Here is a 21,095-nt window from a genome sequence, read left to right as displayed (position 1 = left end):
TTGAGATTATTGATATTTATGTTTGAGATTTTGTCGTAGAATAATATTATGAGAGAGATTTGATAACGTACATATGTGTGATTAGATAAATGAGGAGTTGCGGAGGGATGTATTGGGTTAGTATCAGAATGTCGTTATTTAAATACTTGTGAGAATGTCTTGCGAGGGAAACTTTTGGAGGGTAAGTTTGTGATGTGACGTCGGGTTTGGACAGTATTTTAGAGGATTGCACAGTGATGGTTGTTGATGGTGTAGTTGTGCAATGTTGAAGTGTGTTAGTGTGCAAGATGGTGGTGTAAATGGTATTCAGATTTTATTTTCTGTGGTTGTGGTGGGATATTGAGATAAGATCTGGTGAAACAGTGAGAGCATCAATCGTCTGGATATCTAGAACTTTTAAACGCAATTTAATGCGGGGCCCTCGAGTTTATATATAGTATGTATTACCTCCTGGGCCATCTCAAGTTACTCCTTTATTACTTCCTGTGGCTAATAAACTAGTATACCTAAGATTATTATATTTTGAGATCTAGCTAATGTCTTTCTATTCTTCAATCTATATTTCTTAGTTGAGGAGATCAATAGATCTATGGATATTCTACGTCTGTGCTTTAATACCCTCAAACGCCGGTTTCTCCTGCTTCTTCTCTTCCTCTTGTTTCTCCTCAGACTCTCTTTTAAACACTCTCTTCCCACCAATCCACGTCTCCTTAACCTTCACCTTCCTCAAATTCACTTTTTTGTCGAACAAGCTGTTATCAAGAACGACCCAATCAGCCCAACCGCCCAACTGCCCTATCTGTCTCCACCCCTCCAGCATCCCCCACCCCACATTCCTCCCAAACCCTTGAACCGCCTGTAGTCTATCAAGCTTCTCACTATCCCAAACGGCATCTCTTTCGCAATCTTCATGTCTAGGACTACATCTAGTAACGGCAGCATACATCCCCTCGATCGGAGAAGGTGGTTCGACGGGGAAATCGGAGCCAAGGACTGGATATGGCGGGAAAGGTTCTCCAATTTCTGGTTTAGGGAAGAGGGATTGCATTCTATATGCCGATTCTTTCAAACGTTTTGGACCGAGACGGGAGAGAGCGTATGCCATGTCGGATGTTGCGTGGGTTGGTTGGATTGAAGGGATTATGCAGCTTTCGAGTGTAACGCCCGCCTTGTTGCAGATATCAATACGTCTGATTTGGTCTTCTGGGTGCTTTATGATGGAAAGTCTGTTAGTTTTTTTTGAAACTAGGATTTATAGATTGGGGGGGACCACTAACAATAATTTGGGCATGTTCGATCCTGAATTTTCGGTCGCCGTCGATGTCTGGATGAAGTTTCATTGCTATTTCGAAGGCATTTAGAGCCGCTCTGTTTGCTGCATCACCGATGGCATGGACGCCTACTTGCCAATCTGCGGCGTACCACTGTTTTGAAAGTTAGAAGTTTGTATATATCATTGGCGATATGGAGAAAATACCTGAGAAACAACATTTGCCAATCTCGTTTCATTAATCAGCATCGATCCCCGAGTTGGCTGATCGCTATAAGGTTCAATTAGTGCAGCTCCCCACGATCCCAGCGCACCATCTATAATTCTATTAGCAATATTCCCTTATACCAAAACAGTGCTATCACAATCCTACCAGCAAATATCTTAGCCGAAGTCAAAGTAAACTGTCCGTCTTTATCATCAAAATGGTATTTATCCACATCACAAAACGTATTCCTCTTTATACACTCAACCATACCATAAACTCTGAAGTCTAACTTCCCTGACTCCGCGAGACGTTTATATACCGGTACCTCCTTCATTGCAGTTGCAGCATCGGTTATTCCCACGAGTCCTACGGAATGAAGAGATGATACCGCAGTTGTGATGAAGTTCTCAATATCTTCTTCTGTGATCTCAGGGATTAGTGGGATGATCATATCATCCATTGCATTATCGCAGAAGACACCGTTAGATGGAATTGACCCCCCTGGTGGAGTAGGCGGTAATGGATCTGGGAGTAATCGTAGCACAGCGGGCGAGACCCAGATACAATGGACGTCGACCCGGTATAAAGCGATGTATAGATTTGTTAATAATGGATTTGAAACGAGGTCTTCGGCGGTTGGCATGTTACCACCGAAGTATGCTTGATCCCATCCGGTTCCGAGAACCCATTTTGGACGGGTGCCGTAGGTTGGGTCTTTTTCGAGGTAGTTGAGGATTGACGTTATTATTTGGGGGACTGTTTGGTCGTATGCCTATGTTTTTTTTTTAGTGTCGGTTTAGGTTCTAATAGTGATGGAATCGATAGATACCTTTACTCCAACTTCCATCATGCCGTATTGTACAAGATGTGCTTTTAGAAAGATTAGCTTATAGACATAACATATGGCCGACTGGTGTGCATCGAATGCATACCATGTCCATCCCAGAATCCCGGGAACACCCATCCGTCAACCTCCCGAATCCACAATTTCCGCCACCAGGAAAGCTCATCTCTACTCTTCCAAAACTCTCCAAATTTCCCATCCGCAAGAACCTCAAAGCAGGTTGTCATCTCCGGGGAAGTCCAAATTATGTCCTCAAACCCCGTATATACCATGTCGGGTCCGGTACAATACAAACCCGGCCCGCTAGGTTCAGTAGCTGGTTTAAAGGTACCATTTCTAAAGGTACCATAAGCTGTAGCTGCGAGAACAGCGGGTACGAGCTGGCCGAGAAGGCCGAACATCGTTGAAGATATAGGCTAAAAAAAAAGCGGGGTGCTAATGGTGACACAGGTGGATCCCTGCCCCGGTAGTTGAGCTAGATCAGGTAACCGGCCGAATCCGGTAATATTCTAGAAGATCGTCTCTGGCCTTGACTGGTCTCTCGTTAGGAGAGTTCGAAAAAGCCGGAAGTTTCCTGGAGCTAGCGGAAGTCACGGGCTTGGAACTTTAGTTTTTTTTTTTTTTTCTTTCGTAAGAAGAATTGTGAAGGGATTTGGAACCGCCGATAAGCGACTATTTCAAATTTGGATTTGTCTGCGACGTTACATGCGTACTACAGATCGAGTAAAAACTTTGCAGCTACCTGGCCTGAAGGGGACAGGGTTCGAAGTCGTGAGTCAGCGAGGTCAAGTAGTTAACGATATAAGAACACTTGGCTAAGCATAAAAAGCTTCTTTCATGATAATATTAACTCCAATCACTCAATTGGCCCAAGCTCGCAAATTGTAGTATACTGAATCCAAGAAATGTTCATGGCATCTCCGACATCGACGCCGGCGGTACCCGGCAAGAGCGACATCACCCTAAAAATAATCACCCAACGCAACGCAAACCCAAAGCTCACCAACAGGCTGTTGGAAATCGCGACAACCGCATTTCGAGATGACCAGACTTTTGGTTGGCGATATCCGACTCGTCATAAATATCCTGCCCATCATCGACATATGTTCTGGCGGTATCTCGGGAACGAATTACTAGATCCGACAATCTGGGTTGTTGTTGCATATATAACGGATAATGGTATTGAAGTTCCTGTAGGATACTCGACGTGGCAGAGAAGGGGTCCTGGAACGGCTGAAGCTGTAAAGGGACGAGATAATTGGCTGCAGAGTAAGTTATATTTAAATATTCCTATCTGATATAGTAGTGATGCGTAGAAGCTGTGATTTATGTTTTTATATTCATATCATCATCAAGCATCGATCACACTATAAGCCCATAAGTATTTGAAAAGAAGATGTAAAAGAAAAATATAAAAAAAATACGCTAGACAAAATAAATGACTAAGACAATGAAACTCCCAAAAAATGGTTTATATATACAGAATCTGAACGCAACCTTTTCGCTCTTCACGAAAGTTTGAATAACTTTCTTTTCCCGAACCCGTCGGCGTACAAGCCAGCCATAGATCTTATGGCTAAAGTCTTCGAAGAAACCGAAAACCTTGTCAAGCAAATGCCACAATTTGAAAACCACTTGCACCTTAATATATTGGTAGTCGATCCGGCATATCAGCGTCGGGGTATCGGTGAAGCATTGGTACGATGGGGCGTTAACAAGTCGATAAAGGAAGGCCTTCCATGTGCTCTTGAAGCTTCCCGGGCCGGAAAAAGGGTATATACCAAATGCGGTTTCGAAGAAATCCAGACCTGTGATGGGTTGCACCCGACTCCGGAAAAGCCTTGGCAGGAAGGCATGCACTGCCGCGAGGAAGGTTGTCAATTTGGCGTCGGCAGTTTTATGATATTTGTACCCCCTTCCTTTCATCTTCAATAGTTCCCGTATTTTTGTTTAATTTTCTTCCTCTCGATACCACCAGACGCGCTCCTTTTCATCCTCCTTATACTGTTTGTTGTTTGTTCTGAAACTCGCCTCCCCTCCCCCACGTTTTGCCCCCTCCATCCGCCAAAAGACTCAGGCTCAAGATATTAAACATCCCTCTGCCCTCCTCTCCAACCTGCTTTCCACCAACATAGTCGTACCACACTCTTCCTTCGCCAATTTCGTCCGCCACTCCAGAAACCTCCATAGCAACGGCGCAATGCACGCTGTTATGATTCCAAAGACACTGCGAACAAGCCCCATGGTCCCAATCGAACAATCCATGCACCAACATCGTCACAAAATCCTTAATCCTCAACCCATCCGTCGGCGACGCGAACGAGACTGTATAAGTACACGTTCGGCTACAACACCTAAAACATCTCATGCTGATATTCACCGCCTCCGTCAATGCCGGTCGAGTAACTTGCATTTGACTAATCGTATGCGGCATATCCACCAATAACTGTTTCTCGATATACCAGTCCACATCGTGAGGAGGGTCGCCAACCAAGTCGTCCAAACCGGAGTAGTTTCCGTTCTCCAGCAATGGGGTATAATCCTTTTCCTTCCCGGGTTTGAATCCCAACTCATCATGCGCACGTTTGACGTCCTCGATAATCCGAAGCCAGAGTTTGTTGATTATGGGTAATAACATCATCGATATCTCGCGGGATGGTCGGGGTGGGTTATATGCAAACTCATGCCCAACGTTAGGAGTATACATTCGCGAGTAATCCAGACCACGGGGGATGTCGGGGTGGGCGTACATCCAGGTTTTCCATTGTACGATCGGATGGGATGAAGTTGTTGCGATGTCGTAGAAGACCGGATGGACCAAACGGATATCCTTTAACAAATCCTTCGGAGGGAGATGGGAAAGGATGCCGGCGATGATCTCGGGGTGATCCAATAACTTTTCTCCACCGACGGGAGGTTTGCGAAATAGAAATGAGAAGCAGTCGAAGAGACCGAAGCAACAGCCCCGGTTCTTACGGCGGGCCATTACTGTAGTATATTATTTATATATTTTCGAGATTGAATACTACTAGTCGGAGTTGGTCAGGTACGCATCAGGTCGATAAATAGGTTCAAACGAGTGTGAGTAGGGAACTTGGGCTCCTCTGGATGGCTGGATGGCGAAGGAGTGACTGCCACAGAGGAGTAAAGACAGTGGGAGAAGAAACCTAGCTAGAAAGGAAGAGGGGATTCCCTCTGGGAATCCGGAGGGGAGCTACACATCTTTTATTGCCAATGCATGTACAGTACACTTAGCCCGCATGATATAGACTACACCGCTTTCTGACGGAGAGCGCTGTTATTTCGGATCCGATAGCTGGAATGTATGGTCGTATAGGATGTGGATACCAGTACTGGGTAGCGATTAGCTGGTTTTTGATTGGGAGGGGCCATGCAAGGTGGGATGGCATGAGAGCTGCGACGAATGGAGCTTTGCCTCGCCTTTTTGGGATATTTCCTCTTCGGGGTATAAAATGGCTTCAATGATACCCAGCCAACGCAGCATCCCCGTCAAAGACAGGCTTGGCTTTTCCAGTTGGAGCTGTAGCCCGTGAACCCAGAATTGGTTTCAGGTTTTAAAAGTTGTAATTCGAGATGTAAAACTGGGAATTTAGTGATTTTTAATGTATCGTTAGGATCGGCTATTCCGCTTTTGATATGTCTGCCGACAAGGTGTTTGTAGCCGTTGGCAGCCACGCACCGTACGCATCAAGATACTCGACTCTCTAGCTACTAATATTAAGAAAATTGTCAGTGGCTTTTACTCTCTGGCTCCGGACCTGTGTGGTTAGCTTTGTCTCCCTTTTTTTTGTTTCAGGGCCAGCGGTGGTCTAGTTCGTCGATATATAAATGTATGGCAAATATAAAAAGAAGCAGCGCTCCTCGCTTTGCGTTCTGTGGCGCAAACAAGCAAAGCGCCGAATGCTACAGAAAACATGGCAACAACGGATATTCGGCTCCTTCGAACTATATCGAGTAAGCATTATATAAACACGAAGAGACCTACCTTGGTACCTTCAAAACCTATGTGTGAGCTTAGGAAGTTTCAACGTCAACTTGAGGCTAGGAATTATCGCCATGGAGTTTGTGTTGGGTGGAGTAGGCTACATTGTGGCGGACGTGGCTACGACGAGGTCAATATCGTACTGAGAAGCATTGTTCACGCCGCTTCTCTGAAAAACTCTAGAGTTTTGACGATGTAGTTTACTGGGCATACAGCTCTTGGCTCTTTTCTCAAAATTTGGTATTTTTTTTGGCATATTTGAGCTGTTAATACCAACGGTTTATTCAACTATTGCTTCATTTCTTTTGGCGGTCGTCGGCTTCAACATCACATTTCGGCACACTAAGACCAAACTAGTTAGACGTCTTCGGAAGATTGGCTCGGTCAATGAACCGCAGCCGAAATTGAGATTGATGGGTAGGGGTCGTCGCATAAACCTGCATGGTCGGGACTGCTTTTCTAGAGAATTTGCGACCGGAATATTCACGATTGGATGATATCATGGTGTCGTGATGGGTCGTTTCACGGTAGTAATTCTAGGCGGTGGTATGGTCTAAGGACACCTCTTGCAATGCAAGATGGTTGAGGGTATCGGTTTGCAGGTTACAGACTGAAATTTTAATTTTTTGTGAAATCGTCTATTAGAACACTCGACCGCCAGCCAAGATTTCTTTCGTCCAGATTCCGAATATGCGATCAGGATCAGGATCGATCTCGCATGACGATGCATACGATTCTAAGAGTAAATGTCTTCAATTATACTTCCAACTATTATGCACGGAAACTTTAGGATTTTGCCTGTTTGCCGTTATCATGACCGAAAGCAACTTTTGTCAAAGATTCAAAAACTCTATTTGCGCGCGCAATTAACATAATTGCGGCGAACCAGCGAATGGTTTCAGATGCGCCGGATGAAAGTCTACTAGATATTTTATGTCGGCTTCCATGTGTCTTAAATTGAGAAACGTTTCTATCTGAACGTCGAAACCCGAAACTCGACTGCATAACGTTAAGATATAACCCGAGAGGCTTTTCATTACGACCACCAAAACGGCAGCGCTAACATGTTAACGTTAACATCGGAGCTCTGTGAAGAGACTGTCCGTGAATTCTGCTTGGAGAATGCGCCTAGGCGCCAATTCTAGGCAAAAGTGTCAGTGCCACGGCTGGCGGTGCAACAATCTGGCCGAGTTCCAGCTTCGCCTCAACACAACCTTCTCCAACACCACCTGCTGGTGGAGATCGTTTAAGAAGGTACCTATTTCCTCACTGATGCCATCTCAAATATACATATCGCCATACTAAATCACCATACACTCTATCAAACTAGTCAAATCTATTACTTTTACTATACTAAGATGTCTTACAACTGGTCTCTCCTCTCTATCCTTGGAACATGGGGTATCTCCATGGGTGTCCACACATACGGCGTTGCAGTTGTCAATACTGCTGGAAGGAATGTTTACTTCGATAATGCGAATCCTAGAAACCAATGGGACGATTTAAGGGCTCAGTTACCGCCTGACGTCTTTGCTCGTTCACAGAGGGCACAGGCTGCTTCGGACAATGGACTGGAGATCTTGGGATTTTGGGGGCTTGCTGTGGTCAGTATTTTTCGCTTGTCCAGCGATTTCAACCTTATAGAGAGTTTATACTAATTTAAGGAATAGCTTGCGGGGAACCTAGCACAATTACCTATCAAATCGCTTAATGATCATGCTTTAATATTCTTGGGATCGAGGTATGTTTCGCGGCTTCCGTTCTGGGGGTTTCGAAATACTCAGCTAATATATTCCAAAACAACAGAGTATTGTATAGCATCCTATACGTTAACATCTCTACCCTAAAGCTCTCGGCTCTGAGGTCGCTGGTATGGGGTGTTGGTATCGCCGCTATTTCCAACCTTCTGTGGCAATCAACAGTTGCTCTGAATGCTTAAATCTTCTCTTTTGTTCTTCTCCTCTGTCGCTCCTTCCGCCCAGTTGGATGGTCTGTTTTTTTCAAATCCGCAGCGGGGGCTGTATATAAGATATGCTAGGTTTAATTTTGATCGGACTCCTCCCCCGCATTTCCCCGCGCCAAGATGCCGAGAATTCTAATAAACATTATATATTTATCTTTCTAAATTGTTAACTTCAAAATACGAAAAACCGTTTGCAAGCCTTACTATATAGTTTGGTTTTGTATTTAGGGCTTAAATAATATTGCCGGTTTTTGTTCACGGTTTCGCAGCCACGCAGAGACAATAATTTGCATTTGCTAAGGCTAGGAATAGATAAAGGAAATTTAAACATTTGACTTTGCGTTCTATATAATCTTTGCATCAGCTGTTCAAAGAGTGTAGAGGACTGTGACGACGACGTAGTAGCCGTCTATTGCCAACCGAGAACAAAAATAGTATTCGCACTTCGGACCCGTAATCCACAATGCGGTTCTGAGATCATTATGGTTCTGGCCCAACTTTCCCGAATAGGATGTAATACAAATATATCAATTACTTCTTCAGGCTTAGTGCTATGAAGCTCGGGAAATTCGTTAACTATATATGGTAGTCTAACTAAAAGTCCCTTTGATCTAAGCCTATTTAGAGGAATAGCGACAACGCATGCTAAAAGAATTCAAGACGACTGGTTGCCACGGTCCAATGTCTTGCCAAAGTATTTAGCGAGTCAGGTCGATATTAGAATAGAACTCTGATTCTTTTAATGCAAGAATTTGATGTTTGATGTCGTCTTTGAAATCTAGTCCTGACCTTTTTAATGTTTATTGCTCAGGGGTAGTGTTCGAAATGCGTTGATGTGTTATATAACGTTGTATGGGCCATCCAATTGACAGCTTTCGGATTCGCAGCTTGGTCGCGCAACATCACGTCCCTAATCAACCTCCAGAAAGTGTAGCTAGCTCTACATACACAAGAAGAAGTACTTACGCCTTGGTTTTGGGATTTTATAAGTACTAGATCCCGTCGGCATCAAAGCTTTCAGGTATGCCCCTCACCTATCGCACCTTAACGACCGTATGACTAATCAGGTTACAGATGTCACAAGAACGCCCGATAGAAAAGGCGACCTCCTCCACGAAAGAATGTGTCGAAGTGGCTAGAAATGCTTCATCAGTTCTAAGCATCCCCGAACTTTTAGAGCTAATTCTTTGCCACGTTGCCCGTTGGCCCTTCTTCGGGCGGAGAAACTTCAAGTCTGTCAAGGACGCCGACAGCCTGATTGATTTGTACCACTGCAGCCTTGTTTGCAAGTTCTGGAAGGGCATCGTGGACACCTCGCCATCCATTTCCAGAAAGCTTTGGAAATGCAACGACACACAACCAATACCTCCAGTTGAATACCAGAAAAGTCCATTCAACTGTCAAGTTCGAACTTTTGTCCGGGAAGGAGAGTTCTATCCGACCATTAACTATCCGTTTATTTCTTGGCTCGCTTGGCGAGTTCCTGGGTGTTTTCGCGACGAGGGCGCACGTGATATACGAAACCTTCACGACCAATACATCCAGGACAAATTTCCGTCATCCTATTTCTCAAACCCTCCAACAACTGAAGTTTTGATCGAACTCGGAAAATTGGAAGCTGCCATTCACCCGGAATTGTGCAAGTCAGAACATATTTCCGCTATATGGGTCAGTCACATGAATGGTTGGAGTAACCCGTCCCAGTCGTTCATTGTCAGACATGAGAACGGTGTGACGGTCAAGAATATTATCGAAGCCATAGCAACACTGATGGACCCGAAATTCAAGGAGTTATATTACAACCCCGATCCTGTGAAGAGCAATATATTCAGAGAAATGAAAGTCGGGATTTTCAGGCAGATAGAACAAGAAGCGGGCCCGGGAGACCAAGTGAATTGCTGGGCTTTAACAACACGATATGGCTCTTTCATGACGGGTGAGCTAGGAGAAACACAGACATATGAAATCTCAAATAAGTCTAAACTCTATGCAGGACAGAGACGAGACTAAAGTTCAAGGTTATTCGAAGGATGCTTTAACTTCTAATTTTCTTCAGAATTTGGCACAGGAATAGTCGAGTGTACTTAAGCCAAGCCTAGTGCTAGTCAATTGACCTCCTCTCGAGACCTCAGGTGTCCCCTCACCATGTAAAAGCTTAAGATCAAGAGCTGTATCGAAATACCCTCCAAACATACGATGGCGATAATTTCGCTAATGATAACCTAGTAGGCCTCTCGTGAAATTATAACAGTTTTTCGATTGAACTTACTAACACACAGTACCAATTATTACAGGCTAGTGAGGATATCATACCCCTCATCTAGACGTAATTTGAAAAATAATTATTGTTCGGATTTTTTCTCTACTTTTTCTTCAATAGTTAAATCATAAATTTTGAACTCGTCCCGATCGTGCTCATCCATTTCCACCAGGTCAAAAACCCCATGGACCTCACAAGCACCAATGACCGTAGAATCCTCCCGCTCCGGGTACATCGTAACGGTTCCGACACTAAGCCACCTTAACTGCCACGGGGTAGTTTTTCCCTTATTCCACCAGCATTCCGGGTCTGTTGCCATCTTTATATACTCGTCGAATGCGTAGATGATATCGTGCAGCGTGACACCCTTTTTATTCGAAATAAGAACTCCATTACGAAGTATTCCGTCCGGGCGGACCGAAGAGATACACCTGACTCCGCGGATCGAAACACCATGACCATTCACGATCTCCATCTCCCCGAGTGTCAAAGTAGTCGACCCACTCGTCGCTGTTGGCCACACGATGGGATGGTTGGTATCGAAATGCAATCTAGCTTCAGAGATTGGAGGGTCGGTAAAGAAGACATTCGGAAATCTCGAAAGAGCAAAACGCTCCTTGACTTGACGCCAATCAATATTAAGGTCTTCTAAATCAATTTGACTATCATCAGTACTATTTTCGATGCACCTTTCTACTTCAATTCTTGTCAGTTCTCGGATGGTGCGGAATAACCACGCGAGAAAGGGATAGCAGAGCGTTATCCTTGGCCTCTCTTCCTCCAACTTGAGTTCTTTAACAAAGAGTTTGGAGCTCGCCTCAAGGGCAGAAATGAGACCTGCTGGTCCGACAATCCGTTCTTGAATTCTATATTGTTTTAACAACCAAATTTGTTTTTGTAGAGTGGGCGAGATATCGATTAACTTTTTCCAACGCTTATTCACCATTCGACAAGACCTAATGAGATCCCAGAATCCATCCGAATCTTTGCAAGAATAATTTTCTTCTTTAGTTGTCATCAAATGGTGATCAACGACGAATGATAGGATATGTTCTAATATCTCGTTGATATATAACGCCCTATGCGGCTCGATATCCCATTCAGGCCCTTGGATGTTCAGTATCGGGATAGTTGCGTTTTTGTTGGTGAGAGCTCTAGAGAGGGGCACTTTGGCGGGAGCACGATAGGGATATGGTTTCCCTATTCCCTCGGCTTTAAAGTCCGAGTCTGGATGATGGTAAAGAGGTAGGTATATTGATTCTACCATTGGATAAAATTCGGCCGCGCTTGTGGCCGTTGGGGAAGGATGGGGCTGTATTGCTAATACAATGGCCTTCGAGTCCCTAATCCAAAATCGAAGATCTATAAGATCTGCGTTAGAGAGAGAAGAAAAGTTGATCATGAAACTAGTTCAAGTAAGAACCTTGAGACTAGGCGCGGGTGGAATGAAGTGGAATAGAGGTATGTCAATAGATGTGGCCGAATGGGAATATTTAATATTTGTGGTACAGTTGAATTTAAAGCGGTAAATGCTAGGTATATATAATCTCGCTAGAGAGGTAGCTGATTGTTTCGGCCGGACAAATAATATTAATCAGCGCATCCACGTGCGGGAGTATGAACGCAGACCTTAGCTTTTTCAGGATAGATCACAATGTTAATCGGTCGAAGTTCGCCTAGCTAACCGGTTTCCGTAGGCGCGTGTGGGTTCAAATAGTAGTTCTTACGCCCGAGGTTCTATTTATATATTTCTACGGTGCGATCTTAGTTACTTTTAGATATTCAAACATTCAATTCAGTCTTACACGATCTCAACTATCTAGAAGCCAACCTATTTTTGCACCATAGCAATATTTTATCTTCCGACGATCAACTAGCACCTTTAGTCACCTCACTTACTTGCTTCACCCATATCGAGATAATTATGGGTGCGTATGTAAATCTTGTTTGGCAGGATTTGCAAATTTGCAAAGGCCCAACGCCTGAAATTTACTTCGTGTCTCCGCTATCCGAGCGCTATGACTGTCTTGATAGCTCTCTCAGTTATTATTCTATTTCGATCCTTGGGGTTAACAGTATGGATCATATCACAGAAACAGCTAGAAGACGCTGGATTTAATAGCGTTTTCTAGAATTAGATCCCGTTTCGAATTCATAGATGCGAAGAGCACTATAGCAAACTACCAACAACTACTATGTTCCAGTAGACGTCGTCAGAGCCGATGGAGGCAAAAAATGAGCCTTGCAGACCATGGTACCAAACCACCGCACCGCTCTAAAGATACAATTTTAGCAAATTAGTGGAGAGTTACGGATTTGCGGTACTTCCGATCGTCTAAGAATACGTTTCAGTTATTTTAAACCCGGACCCACCCACCAGAATAACAGCCTTACCACGTGGAAGACACTTCCAAGAATACCGAGATGGCAGATCAAATAAAAAATGAGGAAACTGCACTGGCAGTGTCGGCTATCTCTGCTAACAATGATGATGATAACTTGACAGGGAATGAAGTTCAACCTACTGAGGGAGCCCAAGAAGTATCTGCCGAACTGGAACAAACTGTCGCAGATGATGAACGTACTAGTAATGAAGTCAAAACGCCAAACGATCCTATTGATGAAGCAAAGCCTAGTTCAGAGCCTACCAAACCGGCGAGAAAACGAGGTCGACCAAGTAAATCTAGCAATAGCGGCGAAGATGAGAATAAAAAGAAGAAAGCCAAGACTTTAGCTAAGGAGTCAACTGAAAATGTCAAATCAACGATCGAAAGTGAAGATATAAAAAGTGTCGCAACGACTGAGAATTCAGCACGAGGTCGAGGTCGGAAAGCGGGGACGGCGGGCAGCGGTGGTTGGACTTCGGAACAGGATGCATATTTGAGGCAACTCTATCAACAAACCAGTGCCATCAAGGAAATCTATGAAAAGTTTGAAGCGAAGTTTAGTTCGGGGAAAAGTCCCAATAGCCTGAAACTACGCTGGGGCAAGTTGAAGCGGGATTCCTTAGTTCTATCACCGGAGGAGGTAAGTTTTGAGAGTGTAAATTTATATGGTCATATGATCGACACTATTCAGGCACTGACATTCTATATTACTATTTTCGCAATTAGGAAAAAATACTCAAGCGTGCAATATATACAGTTGAGAACAATAAAGCGGCGGCGGTGCTTGACATTTACGTCAAGGAGGGAGGAGAAGGTGTCACTAAATTGACCCAAACTTTTGTGGCCATGCAATTGAAGAAATGGGGAGGGCTCACAAAGAATGGTCCAAAGATTCAAGAAAACGAAGAGGATTTAAATAGTGAAAATGAGGGCTAGCTAGCTCAGTTATGCGGGCCTTCTATAGTATTCATCAAGGGGGTTTCAAGAATACTGAGGCTTATCGGATCTTCAGCTGCATTCTTTTATATTTCATTTCGCTAGTCCGGTCCCTAGCACGGGGAAAGGTTTCAAAACAAAGTACTCAACTATTTTTAAATCCTGAGTTTTTAGTTTTGTTAATTAATTCAGAATGAGACTTCGAAAATATCGATGGGCCGCTAACATCGTCAACTCTGAATAATCTCGCTCGTAGCTTGCAGAAACATTGAAATCAATGACTCCTAAGCCTTCTATTATGCCGTTACTTTTGGTATTTACCCACGATAATCATCTACTCTACCCCGTATATTATAGCTTCAAGAGATTCTAGCGTGTCAGCTCGAAATGGAGTTACGAATATCTGCCTTTATCTTCCCCAGGAAATAGTGCTAGACCGTAACCTGAATAGATTTTAAAAGATGGGTGGCAAGCACTCTTAGCTCAAACTTGGGATTGCTTCTAGTTTTATTTGGTTCCTTGTAGTGTGCCGGATTAACTGATTACTATGTTTTGACGTCTCTCGGCGCCCACAACATAGTATTGTATTGAACTCGCACCCGTCTTGCCTCCAAACCAATATTGTATTAGTCCTTATGTAGCTTAGTCTCTCATTTATGTAGCTATAACATTGGTCCTGCCTTCTCTTTCAATATATCACTACATCGCCTGCAACCCCACTACTACAAAATATTACCCTCCAGTGTCGATTGCACTTGACAGCTTACCGCTCCGACTTCGATCCAAATCGTCAACCCTACCAATCTCCGAATTTAAAAGTCAATAGCAAACGTCGCGGGAAATTTAGGATTAAAATGTCGTTTCTATGCTCTGACTGCGCTCTTATGACTGGAGGCGTACCTTGCCCCAGGTGTTTCTCGATTCACACCCCCTTTCACGTTCAGGGTGAACAAAATGTTCCAGGCCAAAATGTTACTGATAGTCGACAAGGCCAGCCCCTCGAAACTCCCTACAAGAGTTTCGTTCCCGAGGATATTGGCGGTTTCTATAACGGCCAATTCTCTAAGGTTTGTCTCCTAATCTGGTGAACGTAGATGCTCGTATTCAGTAGTACCGAACTGACCATATTGTACTTTTCCAAAGAATTCGGTCACAAATCCCGCGAAAGGAATGATGGCTCCGTCCCTACTTGAAGTGAGTTTTTCGGACCAATAGATTCACACGAGGACTTAATATACGACGTCAAGCAACTAACATGGCCATACCACAGAATAATCAGAACCAAGGCCCCAATAGAGAGCTCGCAGTTCAATCTCTCTCGAAGGTTCCTATCGACGCCGAACACAAAACTTCTCGCAAGCCGTATAACTACACGAGCACCACCAAAGGGTTCATGAAACGAGCTCCAGTAATTTCGCCAGTGAAATACACCCACTATGAACGCTACTGTCGCCCAATTATGCCCAAAGTCAAACGCCTGACCGTTGGACTTTTTACGGCTAGCTGCAATTTCCCGAATTGCAGTGCCAAATTTAGTAGTCCGCGTGAACCTTTAGCGACGAGTGCACTGCGAAAGCACCAGAGGCAACAACATCATACATGGGCCAAAGAGGTCACAAGAAGAGACGCGGTCACTTTGGCCTGGAAAGAAACGACGAACTCGGGCAAATTTTTGTCTGGAAAAGAACCAGTTGAGCCGAAGGAGGTTTCGGAAACCTCTAAGTGAGTCTACGGGCGATATATGGGACCTTTCAACCAGAGTGATATTTATGTGAATAAATTTATAAAAAAGCTTCAATGATATGTCCCGCGACCCTCCCCAACGACTTGTATTCACTTCCCTATCACCTTTTGAGATTCCAAAATATTGCATGCAATTCAACTTGTTGATATTTACCCGACATCTAAAGTCTCTATACCTCCCTTAAAGTCTAACTGCGTCATTTAGATCAACAACCATTCCGTTAGCAGAGGCTTCCGTAGTTCTAACTCTATAGTCTGGAAGTAGATTAAACAGCCTTTTGTTCAGCATGTAAGTCCACATCTGGTTCAGTTTTGGCCTACTCGCTCCAATACATTGTGGAACTCGCACCCGTCTTGCCTCCAGACCACATAGTATACTAGAATACCTAGTCTCGTTCCCAGTTGCACCACTTTTCAAGACTGAAGTACCTTTTTAGATGCGACACAGCTAGTGGCTCTAATCTATATACGAATCACTTAGTAGGCTGTACCTATACCCTTCGCATGGCCGTACCAATCATCTGCTGCGCGCACAATCATGGACTCGAAGCTTAGGTATACACAACGCATCCTTATCCCAAACCAAAATGCACCAGTATAACTACTACTTAAGTACCTATAACAGTAGAAATTCAGGCTGCGGGTGGACCCTGTGTGTTGTTTGGTTCTCAAGACCAGCTGCGGTGTAATTCAGGCTTGGGTGGTCTCGTTGGGCCTAGGTTAAGTTACAGGCAGGGTCACAGACGGCAACGCTGGCGTCTGGTCCCGAGACTAGCAGGGTCAGCTAGACTCCAGTGAAGCCCTGCCCTGGGAATCCAATTATAATTACCACTCGGTGCCTCCAGACTAGTCTTGTAAACGAGACACGCCATGTGGCTCCAGACTCAAGTAGTTAGACTCTGCCAACGAGACCGGACTCCGCTTTATGTTGGTTAAAGTTGCGGAAGCAACACAAAAACAATGTTCTTTTCTCAAAATAACACGGAAGCCAATCTAGGGTATATTGGACTCGGACTCGGACACATTAAAGGGTAGATGTTTATAGGTTCGTGCTCGGGGCTTACACAGTCCATATATCGGCGTTGCTCCTGTGCCCCAGTAAAGCCCTTGGAATCGTTAGATCTACAAAGAACCGAGTTAATATTTTTATTCGGAAGGTTTAATACGATTCTAGTGAGATGAAAATCGATCATTTTTAAAAAAAGGGAAAGCAAGGCGCACCACTTGCACTTGATGCCGTTGCGCGATGCTGGGCAGATGCCAAAAGTGTGACAACACACCTTTTTTTGGTGGCTGACCCGGATTCTGGGCGCTTCGAGACTACGCTTCCAACTGTACCCGTATTGACAGTTTTGTTAAGGGGCTCTCCACCCCTAAATTCCTATTATATCCTAATTCTCAGATCTCTGAGGGCCTAGCTCTCGTAGTGGTTGTCCTATTCCTTTTTAAAACCGCCGCTGGATTAAGTGTTTAAATTTACTATATTCGACTTGCGCAGAAGGCTTGATCAAGGTTTGTCATGATTGATCAATTGAGCTAAGTTATGTTGACCTCGCCATCGGTTGCGATATTGAAATTACTTCATATCCCCGCTGCAAATTTAGGTTCTCGTTGCGCTTTTATCAGAGTGTGGTTAGTATAAGCGGTACCGGCGGGCCCGTATGTCGGTAGGTCTCGTAACAAACCCTAGATGAATATGTTTAGACTGTCTAGACATATGTATATGAGAACAGATCAATAACATATACAGTGGGATATTGACTCTAGTTTGAGAAGCTGCGTCGGTATACGTACTTCTACAGTATTGCGGGACCATACAGATGCTACCTGAGCCCTTATATACAGTATTCTCGAACCTGTGCCTTTCGGAAAGTATAAATGTGCTGTGAACTGTTCACTATTGTTGACGTTTGAATACAATACGAGGTGGGAGTTTTAAACACCTCAAGGAAGCTTTAAAATCGGTCTCGGGCCAGACGCTATAGCACCAATCAAAGCTTTCTAATAGGGTCCCGTAATCAGAATAAGATTACAAAGCATCAACACCATTTCACACCATGCTCATTTCCTTCCAGGCTGAGGATGAATCGGAAGCATTATTGTCGTGAGTTTCAACTACTCAGTTAAAATTTTAAGGTTCCATTTCTATTATTGAGCAATAATTCCTTTAAGGGTCGACCGGTCTAGGACTCTAGCTCTACTAGTTAAATAGCAAGCTGTGCTATGTGCTTAGTCTTGTATTAAAACGCTTCGGCACACTCTATGTGCTATGTCTCTCAGTACTTACGCTATTTACTTTTTATTTCTAGGCACTGCACAAACTCCTCGCGGGTATTTCAAACAAGGCTTTAATTATTCGTTCGCTAGTAATCAAGTATATTTTAGTTGGGGTGGTGCTATTTGGCAAAACATATATTATTAATACTGTGGTATGGCGCAGGTGGTAAAGCTAAAGTTAACGTATGACAACGACCCTGGCCACCGCACCGAGGTACGCGAGGTGACACAAATCCGGCGTTGTGCACGCATCGACCTGCAAACCTGATGGGGGTTTGGTCCAAAGTAGAAATAAACCAGAGCAAGCGGCACACCCAGCACTCCATACGCCAACTAGTTTAAGCTCGCGATAAAAATGACATAATCGTTATTCCTTTTGACGCCGTATTTTATGGGAGCGCCCCCTGGTTGTATGTATGGAGAAGAAACATATGCAAGCTCTGTGTATGCATAAAAGTTTTATACAAAATAGGGGGGATATACACGTATACACGCATAGGGATTTAGGCTGGGATGTATCACTAGTGAAAAACCTCTCGACTTGTTCCATATCACGGAAATTGAGAACTTAAAGCCATAGCTTCTGATATATAATATATACTCAGAGTCCTCGCTGTCCAACTGATTTTCACCAACATAATTCGGAGGATCATCCCTATCTTCATATTTGACGCGAATACGTTCGCTTCCAGTTCTTTTTTCCATCTCTATTCTCCGCCTCGTGCTATCGAAAGATTTAGCAGACGGTACGCCACTGGATGTGCAACATGCGCTATAGCCGGGGATACCATAGTCTCGGCACCAGACAATTTTCGCCTAGGGAATGTCAATGCATGCCGCAATCCTGCCATGACACTGATAGGCACCAACACAATGATGGTGTCACACTGTTCCAAGGGCTGGTCAACTACTATGGCGGAACGCCTGATGTGCCCCCAGGCTTAGAACAGTTCAACAATGACACAGCAACGCCATCTGCATATGCATACGGAGACCAGTTTATCGAGCCCGACACCGCCCGAGCCACTGATTTTGCAACTGGTCCCAGTTGCGATGTACCTTCAGCCCCAAATCTATCGTCGTCTGTCCCTTTTTCATACGAATTACCTTCTCACCAAAATCTTTATACCCCGAGCCAAGCGTTTGGTGCACAGCCGCCCGGCCTACATTTTCACGTTCACGAGGGATTTCCTACCCAAAGTATTGCTACACGGAATGCACCTGATAATCCTGGATTTGGGTCAGGGCTAGAAAATCCCGTAGAATTCGAACTCGCGAATGCGATACTCGATGCCCGTCCGAGTGGGGCGAGCCAGGGTCGGATCTACAAAACCGAATTGGTGAATCTGATCTCTGAACTCTCAACGGTAGTACCATTACCATCTCTGAGACTGCCTCGTGGACTAAAAAAGGATATTCGCCACAACCAGCCACAAATCCCGGGTTCGTTCAGAAACACGCATCCCACCGCCCAGCCGTTTTACGATCGAGGCCTTTACGTCGCTTGCTGCCTGCACCCTTACTGCCTAAGTCATACCTGGAGCACTAGCGATAATAAAGCTAAGGACAACCTCTACCAGAAACACCAGAAGGTTCAGCATGATGAATGGGCGAAGGCTGTACCTGTGAGTGAGCGTTGTATATTATTGGGACCGTACTCAAAGACTGTCCTAGGGCTGTTTTTTGAATACGTTCAAACCCACACGTTCAACGCCGCGTTCGTTGCACATATATAGGTTGCGTTTTCTGGGCGAACAGCTCTCGAAGTCCCCGACTCCGCCTCGGAGACATCATTGGAAACTAAACTTTTCTTCAAGTTTCATTTTCCCTTTTCATTTCCTTCCTTTCGATTTTTCAAAAAAAAAAAAAACCACATATTTTAGAGCAGTTCATGTTTGGTGCAAAATCGGAAATAGTGATGTGTTTCTTCGAAAATATCAAAACACACAAAAAAAAAGGAGAAAAAACACGAAACCAAGATAAAAAAGGGTGGGGTCAGATGGAAACTATGGTACACAGAGTTAGAGAGAGACACTAATAAGGCATTTAAAGTACAAACTTACAGCTTTGTGTGATGTATCTTAGCACCCCAAGAGTTTCAATATAAAGAATATACCGTGTAGTTTAAACTTATGTACTTACTAGTTAGTATACTGCGCAGAGCTTGTGTTGGAAATCTTGATTCGTACTAGGTTTCCCGTTCGGAATTTATGAGGGTACACTTGAGGTTGTGGTTTTTGGTCTCGAAGGGCCAGCCGTAACTTGATTTCGCGCGTACCAATATTCAAGAACGAAACAGCGAACCTACCAATTAGTATGCATGTGTTGCACATCATTCTTTAACAAGGCTTTCAAAAAATTTTTGACTTATGAATTCAATTATCCGGCCTCGCTTTTCGCTTTTCGCTGGTCTCGGCACAGCTCTGGCTCCGAGACCAGCTTCTCGCGGGTATTGCGCTGCGAGTATCTGTTCATCTTATAGCTTACCGTTTATATTATTTTTGAAGAGATAATAATTTAAATTCTTCACTAGGATTTTGCTCTTTGTGTCTGATGCCAGCGAGGGTTATGTCCACTTGGTGTCAACCCTCCATGTAATCTGGATCAACCGCAGACTTGTTTCTCGAAGATAAAAGAGAGAATTAACAGTAGCACGAAGTCATTTAATTATAAGGATCTTTTAAGCTGAGGTTATTATAATTATAAATGAACGCTGCGGTAGACACATCTAAATTCACCACTGTAGCTCATTTAAAAGTCAATGCGTATATGCTATACGTGGTCTCGTGACCAGCTGGACTTAATCTTCTCTAATGTTGTGAGCATTAGCTACTTCTATAATTAAGTAATAAAGGAAACTTGAACTTCTGCTGCGGCTCATAGCTTACTTTGTGACGGAAATATGTTTGCAGTACTCTAACTAGCTGCAAATCGGACTTACATAGAAGTACAATATACTAGGCATACGTACCGAATTCTCCGTCGATATCTAAAAAGTCCACTTCGGATTAAATGGTCTCAACAAAAATAGATAGAAAAAAATCAGAAGAGGTGTGTTCACGATGTCCGGCGCAGAACTGATGAGCTCCTTCAGAAAGTCTGTGCTACCAGCACTAGCTGGGATCGTTAGGTTGGATTAGGACTTGGCCCCTATAATCATATTTTCAACTGCAGACGTTTCTGCACCGTTTGCGGGTTGCATGT

General features: G+C 44.0%; 9 protein-coding genes across 9 annotated transcripts; 6 read left to right on the top strand and 3 right to left on the bottom strand.

Moving 5' to 3' along the window:
• Positions 1 to 598: 598 nt before the first annotated feature.
• Positions 599 to 2,723, bottom strand: AOL_s00169g161 (uncharacterized protein; the record flags this gene model as incomplete). The annotated part of the gene is made up of 6 exons (XM_011127518.1): positions 599 to 1,210; positions 1,278 to 1,424; positions 1,478 to 1,587; positions 1,644 to 2,250; positions 2,308 to 2,348; positions 2,411 to 2,723. 6 exons carry the CDS (start codon positions 2,721 to 2,723, stop codon positions 599 to 601), a joined length of 1,830 nt encoding a protein of 609 aa, XP_011125820.1.
• Positions 2,724 to 3,227: 504 nt separating this feature from the next.
• On the top strand, positions 3,228 to 4,257 carry AOL_s00169g160 (uncharacterized protein; the record flags this gene model as incomplete). Its single annotated transcript, XM_011127517.1, has 2 exons — positions 3,228 to 3,591; positions 3,806 to 4,257. 2 exons carry the CDS (start codon positions 3,228 to 3,230, stop codon positions 4,255 to 4,257), a joined length of 816 nt encoding a protein of 271 aa, XP_011125819.1.
• Positions 4,258 to 4,321: 64 nt separating this feature from the next.
• Positions 4,322 to 5,308, bottom strand: AOL_s00169g159 (uncharacterized protein; the record flags this gene model as incomplete). The annotated part of the gene is made up of 1 exon (XM_011127516.1): positions 4,322 to 5,308. One exon carries the CDS (start codon positions 5,306 to 5,308, stop codon positions 4,322 to 4,324), a length of 987 nt encoding a protein of 328 aa, XP_011125818.1.
• Positions 5,309 to 7,683: 2,375 nt separating this feature from the next.
• AOL_s00169g158 (uncharacterized protein) lies at positions 7,684 to 8,264 on the top strand (the record flags this gene model as incomplete). Its single annotated transcript, XM_011127515.1, has 3 exons — positions 7,684 to 7,929; positions 7,996 to 8,066; positions 8,132 to 8,264. 3 exons carry the CDS (start codon positions 7,684 to 7,686, stop codon positions 8,262 to 8,264), a joined length of 450 nt encoding a protein of 149 aa, XP_011125817.1.
• A 1,098-nt stretch (positions 8,265 to 9,362) lies between these two features.
• Positions 9,363 to 10,298, top strand: AOL_s00169g157 (uncharacterized protein; the record flags this gene model as incomplete). The annotated part of the gene is made up of 1 exon (XM_011127514.1): positions 9,363 to 10,298. One exon carries the CDS (start codon positions 9,363 to 9,365, stop codon positions 10,296 to 10,298), a length of 936 nt encoding a protein of 311 aa, XP_011125816.1.
• Positions 10,299 to 10,630: 332 nt separating this feature from the next.
• AOL_s00169g156 (uncharacterized protein) lies at positions 10,631 to 11,815 on the bottom strand (the record flags this gene model as incomplete). The annotated part of the gene is made up of 1 exon (XM_011127513.1): positions 10,631 to 11,815. One exon carries the CDS (start codon positions 11,813 to 11,815, stop codon positions 10,631 to 10,633), a length of 1,185 nt encoding a protein of 394 aa, XP_011125815.1.
• Positions 11,816 to 12,972: 1,157 nt separating this feature from the next.
• Positions 12,973 to 13,871, top strand: AOL_s00169g155 (uncharacterized protein; the record flags this gene model as incomplete). The annotated part of the gene is made up of 2 exons (XM_011127512.1): positions 12,973 to 13,575; positions 13,662 to 13,871. 2 exons carry the CDS (start codon positions 12,973 to 12,975, stop codon positions 13,869 to 13,871), a joined length of 813 nt encoding a protein of 270 aa, XP_011125814.1.
• Positions 13,872 to 14,725: 854 nt separating this feature from the next.
• Positions 14,726 to 15,597, top strand: AOL_s00169g154 (uncharacterized protein; the record flags this gene model as incomplete). Its single annotated transcript, XM_011127511.1, has 3 exons — positions 14,726 to 14,938; positions 15,015 to 15,065; positions 15,142 to 15,597. The coding sequence occupies 3 exons, from the start codon at positions 14,726 to 14,728 to the stop codon at positions 15,595 to 15,597; spliced, it is 720 nt and encodes a 239-aa protein (XP_011125813.1).
• Positions 15,598 to 18,724: 3,127 nt separating this feature from the next.
• Positions 18,725 to 19,627, top strand: AOL_s00169g153 (uncharacterized protein; the record flags this gene model as incomplete). The annotated part of the gene is made up of 1 exon (XM_011127510.1): positions 18,725 to 19,627. One exon carries the CDS (start codon positions 18,725 to 18,727, stop codon positions 19,625 to 19,627), a length of 903 nt encoding a protein of 300 aa, XP_011125812.1.
• Between the last annotated feature and the right edge of the window lie 1,468 nt (positions 19,628 to 21,095).

This window comes from Orbilia oligospora, assembly GCF_000225545.1.
Source record: "Orbilia oligospora ATCC 24927 unplaced genomic scaffold scaffold00169, whole genome shotgun sequence".
NCBI lineage: Eukaryota > Fungi > Ascomycota > Orbiliomycetes > Orbiliales > Orbiliaceae > Orbilia > Orbilia oligospora.
Note: the sequence above shows the minus strand (reverse complement) of the source record. Positions and strands in the feature narration are given on the sequence as shown.